General features: G+C 40.7%; 1 protein-coding gene across 2 annotated transcripts; it reads left to right on the top strand.

Annotated features, from left to right (window-relative positions):
- Positions 1-1,193: 1,193 nt before the first annotated feature.
- Positions 1,194-4,975, top strand: LOC102473818 (mammaglobin-B). Of its 2 annotated transcripts, none has more exons than XM_014583650.2 (3): positions 1,194-1,290; positions 2,707-2,825; positions 4,770-4,975. In XM_014583650.2, the coding sequence occupies exons 1-3, from the start codon at positions 1,236-1,238 to the stop codon at positions 4,806-4,808; spliced, it is 213 nt and encodes a 70-aa protein (XP_014439136.1). In that variant the 5' UTR covers positions 1,194-1,235; the 3' UTR covers positions 4,809-4,975. The 2 variants fall into 2 exon arrangements, with proteins under 2 accessions (XP_014439136.1, XP_006167090.1); XM_006167028.3 differs by having other exon boundaries at positions 2,707-2,894.
- Positions 4,976-7,145: the final 2,170 nt, after the last annotated feature.

Genomic DNA, 7,145 nt, shown 5'->3' with positions numbered 1-7,145 from the left:
CTTTCACTAAGAAATGAGAACATGTAACATTTGTCTCTCAGAGCCTTGCTTATTTAATTTAGCATAATTTCCTACAGGTTAATGTACATTGTCTCAAATGACACATTTCATGTTGTTTATAGGTAACTCTTATTCTAGGGTGTGTATCTACCACATTTTAAAAATCCATTCACTCATCAAGGAACATTTACATTGTTCCACTCCTTTTTTTGCTAATGCAGATAGAGCTGCAATAAACGTGGGAGTGCAGACATCTGTAAACTATGTTGATTTCCTCTCCTTTGGGTATGTATCCAGTAGTTGGATTGTTGGATGATAAGGATAATCTTTCCATTTTTTTTAGGAACTAATATTTCATTTTTTATAATGGGTTTACTAATACATATGTAAACCCATTATAAAAACCAGTTATAAAAACTCTTGTGTACTCTCTGTACACAAGAGTTTCCTTTTTGTGCATCCTCCTCAGCACATGTAATTCTATCTAAAAATAGTAGATGGGTATGTAATTATACCAGAACAGAGGACAAAAATGTTACGAAGGTGCTTGCACCTTATAGAAGAAAGAAGAGATGGCCAGCAGGTGGAGTAATGAATGGTTAAGGGTTGGATCTTACATGGCTGAAAGCATGCTTAGAAGTCCCAGACCTGGTGACTTCAAGAAACACTCAGGGTGTATGTGCACCCGTGCCCCAAATCCCAAGAGGATTCCCTCTCTCTCTCTCTCTCGCTCTCGCTCTTGCTCTCTCTTTCTCTGTAGCAAGTGCAGACACCTTATAGCAAAATAAATTAATAAATACAACAATATGGGAGGGGGAGACAAACTGGGAGAAGATGAAGAATAGTCGGATGAAAAAGAGCAGAAGAGCACAATATAAATAGAAAACACTGATGCCAGCACAACCTCACAGCGTTATGTGGTGTTTTATAAGCTGGAAATCATTCACATCCATTTATGGAAACCCATGTGTCCGTAGCAGTCTCAAAATTGTCATGGGTCCAAAGTTACCATGTCCTGGTTTCTGCAAACAGATGACAAGCTGGCTGAGGTCTTCTCAATTTGGTTGTCATTTCCTGGTCGAATCAAGGCTCAATCTGGTGATTCATTCCCTTTTCCTGGGAGGGTTTAAGGCCACTGCCTGGGAGATAAATAGAAGAGTTCTAGATGTTCACCTCCAGAGCGCGTTCTTTGATCCATCATATACGACTGAACAGCCAGCAACAGCTGCCTCAACATGAAGCTGGTGATGGTCCTCATGCTGGCTGCCCTCCCCCTGTACTGCTATGCAGGTGAGTTCGTTCAGTGAAGGGATCTTCTAGACTAAATTTTTTTAGGTGAGCAACTGGGGAGAACTCCTGGTCCCCTCACTACAATATAGACCAGGCCAAGTGCAAAAGGATCTGGATTTAATAGACCTAAGGATCTGTTTTGATTCTAGAAACCCAAAGAGACAGCTCCCTCCTGAGTTTTGTTCTCATATGAGGCTGCAAGTGCTGTCTTTTGCCATTCCGAGCATCCCATTGCAGTCATAGGTACTATGAACACGGTATGAATCTCAGGACAGAATGTTAAAATTAGGTATTTCAGTGGGTCAAAGGGTAGGTATAAATGAAGGCCCCATGACATTGGGGTTCAGATGGGCTTTCTGAAAGCAACTCTCTTGGGATTTCCTTAACCAGAAGGCAATGAGAAACCTCCCAGGAGAGAAGGCTCAGTCTGCAGTGTGGAGCCCAGCATCTCACAATACATAGGGCCTTACTGCATTTGCAAAGTTGATCTGAACTTTTGAGTAAGTCCCATTAGTGCCCACTCCCTTCATGCACCAAGCAGATTGGGCAGAACGCTGAAGTTTCTGAATATTTCAGTGAATATCCAGCAGAGGGAAAAGCCGTGGTAGCCAGCACCTGGTCAGTACTAGTAAGTCATATACATAGCATGTTTTGGGCAAGGTATACAGAAAATTTACATATCTTGCCTCATTTGTGCCTGTTGTAGATACAGATGACCGAAAAGGTGATATGCCCACCTTTCATCTAACTGGATAACTGCAGAACCATGGGCAAACTCAGCTATGTGGATCTAAATTTGAGCCTTTTCTCTTCCCAACACAGAGATGATCACTTCATGAACAGGACATTTTGGTTTGCTTTCCTTATTTTTGTGGACAATATTTAGAGTCAAGAGAGCTAATAAAAAATATTCTACACCCAATATTTCTTTTTAAAAAAACATATTTTATTTATTTTTTGTTTATTTAAATTTGACCACAAAGGGACAATGTGAAAGAGAGAGAGAGAAAGAGAGAAAGCAAGCCACCAGGTCCAGGACTTGACCTGCAGTTGGCCATGTGGGAGTCCAGCACCCTTAACCACCACATCATCTGCCAGCCCCTCTACAATCAACAGTTCTATGATACACAAAAATCTTACTTGCTGCTCAGAATGATTAGTGAAACTTTGTAATATTTCGAACAAAGAATGATAAAATAGTGTGCTAGATGATCTATGATCTGAGAATTTTAAGGGCTTAAGGAGAACCCCACAGCCTTAATCTAGTCTGCTGGAATTGAGAACTCTAGAACATACACAGTAATCGGTCTCAATCTATGTCTCCACTGGGATGTTAGAAGATGGAGAAGATCCTAAGGATGCCCAGAGAGTTCCTACTTCTGACAATGAACCGATTTTCTCATGCTTTCTTCCCAGGTTCTGGCTGCGCATATCTTGAAGATGTGATTAACGAGACAATCGATTCAAGCGTATCTGTTGAGCAATACAAAAACTCGCTTGAAGAGTACATACCGGATGATGCCACGAGCAAGGCTGTAGGTGAATTCAAACAGTGTTTTCTCGACCAGTCTAATGAAACTCTGGAGAACTTTGGAACGTTTATGGTAATTCTGATTTCTTTTTATGTGCACTTTTAAATCCCTGACCAGAAATAATCAGACTCTAAGTTTGTCACCAGCGATGTCAAGTAAGTGATGAACAGTGTTGACAAAATATCAGTTCATTAAATTTAGTCTCTAGGTGGATTTTGTGATTCTCTTGGAGAATCTTCAGTGAGGAAAAAATTAAAAAGGTGAAAGAGGGATAAGAAAGATCTTGAAATGGCTTACCTACCTCTCAGCTAAGCAGTTCATAGGAACACATGCTCTTATAGACACACGCACTCACATACACCAGCACTAACACACATGAGTTTACACACACACATTTTACATCATGACAGGAAAAAGTGTCTGATTTTGAAAGAGCCACTCACTGTAGGGGAGACCAAAAAGTTCCTCCTCTCCCAAAAGCCAATAGTAAAAATGTTCTTAAGAATTTTTGTCAGACTTCAGAATGAACCATTTCTGAAAGACTCCACACATCTTAAATTAAAAGAATTTAAAAATTTTTATCTTACATGGTTGAAAATCATGCATCATTTAATTAAGCACCTCATGAAACAGCAAGTATAGATCATGGGTCCAGGATGAGAAAACAAATGATTTAAACTGTAAGTCAGTAGTTACAGCAATGAGTACTTTTTTTCTAATTATAAGTACAAATGGTCGAGAAGTTTTTATATTTATTTAGTATCGTAATATTCCATTTAAAATAATCCATGATAGACAATTTAAAAATAGGTGAAAAATCATAGGGTTAAAATGAACATCACCTAAAATTTAGGTTAGTGATATTATATGATTCTATCTTTCTTTCTTTCATTTATTTTTAGTTTTGAGCCAGAGAATGAGTGAGCTTCCTGGAGAAAAAGAGAGGAGAGAGAGAGAGAAAGTGAGAAATCAACTGTCAGAGGAATGGCCATACCATAATCCTTTCTTCCTTCTCCTGTGTTTTGACACACATCCACACACGTGTGGCATGATTTTCAAGAGACTAAAGGTGGCCAGGTCCAGAACTCAATACTCAGTCTTCTATGTGGGAATCCAGTGTCTTAACCAACATTCCACCTCCTGGCTCCTATGTATTTCCTCATAAACCCAGTTAGACTTATCATTTCTACTGTAGAGCTCCAATATCTTGTAGTATATAAAGGAATGATGAAGGGCCTCAGAGATTACAGAATATTTCTATCTTTTAAGGCCACGCTCAAAATCAAATCCATTACATTCTGTACTTGAGCTGAGATTTGTAAAATTCTGTGTCGAAAGAGTAATATCAGTAAAGGTTTAAGGGGACCAGCAGTTAGTGTAATGGCTATGTCACTGGACTCCCATGTAGTCGACTGTGGTTCTCGTCCCGGACCCAGTGGCTTAAAACTCACGCCGGGCACGTGTGCGTGCGTGCCCAAGATCCCGAGAGGAGAATGGAGGAGAAGGGATTGCAGCATGGCCATCCTCCCTGGGGGATGATTTCTTGCTTTCTCTCTCTCTGTCTCTCTCTTTCTGTCTGGCGAGTGCACGTACCCTATGACAAAAAAAAAAAAAACCCCCCAAAAAAAAAAAAAAGAAATGGTTTAATTATCAGATTCTTGACAAATAATACATGCAGCATATTAATAGGGTAAACTCTTTCAGAAAACAGGAAGCTAGGGGGGAAAAAATAACACTCAGAAACACCAGAACCTCTGGCCCCAATAACTATCTCTTCAAGAATTCAGTAAATGGGGAGATGATTCCAGTTTTTCTTCCAGTGTTAATTTACTTCTATGTTAAATGCTTGTGTACAACTACAGGAAAACAAGTCAAGATTGTAGATTTGGGTGATGACTTTGTAGGAGAGAGTTGAAACCCAGTGATGTTTCTGTTTTTGTTTTTCAGCAAGTAATTTACAACAGCCCTTGGTGTGCGCTATTTTAACTTCTCACAAGATCTTTGGCTCAGAGGACTACAGATTACAAACGGAAATTGACTGACCATTACTATAAACCACATCTTTGCTTTTATTTTGCCCTTTATCTGTAAACTGCAAGACAATTGTTGAAACCTAAAATACATTTGCATTTCAATAAATTAACTGCAAATCACTAGAAGTGCTTTTCTGTTGTCTCATAAAAAAGTCTTTAAAGGCCTGTCACATAGCAGCTGCCTGTGGTGCGCATACACAGACAAGGCATTAGGGACTCTGGACTGTGGGTCTGAAGACTCTGAAAGAACTTTCCTCTTCCCCATCTGTATTCAGCTTTGGTCCTCTCTATGGAAAAGAACTTTCCCTCCCCTCACCACCACCTCCCCAACATGAAACTGAGGCTCCTCAGTTCTATTGTTAGTTGTGCTCAGAGTCCTGCTTCCACTGCAGTCTTCATGTTCCCTTTGAGTCCTGTTCTCCAGAGCCAGTCTCCTCTGTCTGCTCTCAGGTCATTGCCCAGGAGTGCAGGGCCATGGGGAAAGGCCTGTGGCAAGTGAGATGACTTGGGTGAAGGTGGATGGGTTCAGTCTTGTTTTAAAATTTTGGTATTTGTTTCATCATAGATTTGGGCATTAATTTTGGTTTTAAAAACATTACATCAAACTGCAAGCCAGTCATCTAATAAAGGCAACTAAATTCCACATGGCCAACTATGTGGTTTGATACCTGGTGGCTTAGAAGTCACTCTAGGCCTGTGTGCACGTGTGCTTAAAATACCAAGGGGAAAATGGAGAAGGGATTGTGGTCTGAACATGCCCCCTGGGGGTGAATTCTCTCTGTCTCTTTATGGTGAATGCACGTGCGCTATATGAAATTTTTTTAAAAATTGCACTGATGGTGTAAGAGTTATGTCACTGGACTCCCTCCTAGTCAACCGCAGTTTGAGTTCCCTACCCAGTAGCTTAAAATTCATGCCTGGCCCATGTGCATGTGTGCCCAAAATCCCAGAAAGAGAATGGAGGTGAAGGGATTGTAGTGTGGCCATCCCTTCTTGGGGATGATTTCTCACTTTCTTTCTCTTTATTTCTCTTTGTTGCTCTGGTGAGTTCACGCACCCTACAGCAAAAATCTCTTTCAAAAAAATTGCGCTAGGGTTTTGCTATGGTGGCACAGCAGTCGCCCCACACTCTAGAATGATGGAGTCCATATGGAAAACAGGGATTCAGTTCCCTGTCAACCTGTACACAACCAGCAGGTTTGCATATGCCTGTGTTCCTGATTGGCTGGGAAGGCTGGAGGGAGGATTGTGGTGTGAGTCCCTTTGAGGATGCCTCTCTGTCTTGTGAAATAAAAACTTAAAAGCTATTAGGGAGTCAGAAAAGTCATGTCATATTTTTATATTTTTTCTATGTACAAATGCATCATAACTTTTCTAATGACCCAATAATATTATTTATCTTGATATGTGTTTTTTTTGCCATTCTCTTAGATTTGAAAAGTCCACTGGTCCCATTCCTAGAAGTGGTAACTTGGCCCATTCTCTGATTTTCACACTGGGCTATAAAGACAATGAAGTTGGAAGGAAATATGTGTGGTGTGCAGGAATGTGCAAATAGAACTGCTATTGAACACAGTAATCCCACTCCTTCATATTTACCAAAAAAATAGAAATACACTCAGTGAGAAAGACACTCATACATTCAGGTTTATTGCAGCATTATTCAGAATTGTCAAGCCATGCAATCTATCTAAGTATCCAGCACTGAAGACTGAGTTGAAAGCCTATGGCACATACACTGGAATATTATTCAGTCATAAGAAATGAGACTCTATTATTTGAGTCATAGTGGATGACTATAGAAGACTTAATGGTAAGTGAAGAAGACAGACTTTGGGGAATCAGCAGTTAGCGTAATGGCTATGTCACTGGACTCCCATGTAGTCAACCATGGTTCGCGTCCTGGATCTGGTGGCTTAAATCTCATGCCGGGCGCGTGTGTGTGCATGCCCAAGATCCCGAGAGGAGAATGGAGGAGAAGGGATTGTGGTGTGGCCATCCCCCTGGGGGGTGATTTCTGCTTTCTGTCTCTCTATCTCTCTCTGTCTGGCGAGCACACGTGCGCGAAACCCTCTTCAAAAAAAAAAAAAAAGGAGATAGACTTTGAAAGACACACACTGTATATCCTCACTCAATATTTACTGAATGTCTGCACTCTATGTTAGAAATTGAAGGATCCAAAGGTAGGATAGTAGAGAGTATAAGTATAGATACTAGACTATACAGGAGGAGAGTGGGTGGTTGGGTCAGTGGTAGAAAGTGAGTGGGAGGTAGTGGGGAGGGAAGGGGA

Source organism: Tupaia chinensis, unplaced genomic scaffold (assembly GCF_000334495.1).
Source record: "Tupaia chinensis unplaced genomic scaffold, TupChi_1.0 Scaffold144466_1, whole genome shotgun sequence".
Taxonomy (NCBI): Eukaryota; Metazoa; Chordata; class Mammalia; order Scandentia; family Tupaiidae; genus Tupaia; species Tupaia belangeri.
The sequence above is the reverse complement of the archived record's forward strand: the minus strand, read 5'-3'. Positions and strand labels throughout refer to the sequence as shown.

Excerpts from the sequence above, each read along its gene's own strand:
- LOC102473818 (XM_006167028.3), top strand. The coding sequence starts at position 1,236 with ATGAAGCTGGTGATGGTCCTCATGCTGGCTGCCCTCCCCCTGTACTGC. Across the intron at positions 1,291-2,706 it reads CCCCCTGTACTGCTATGCAG|GTTCTGGCTGCGCATATCTT; the intron begins GTGAGTTCGTTC and ends CTTTCTTCCCAG. Across the intron at positions 2,895-4,769 it reads AGAACTTTGGAACGTTTATG|CAAGTAATTTACAACAGCCC; the intron begins GTAATTCTGATT and ends TTTGTTTTTCAG.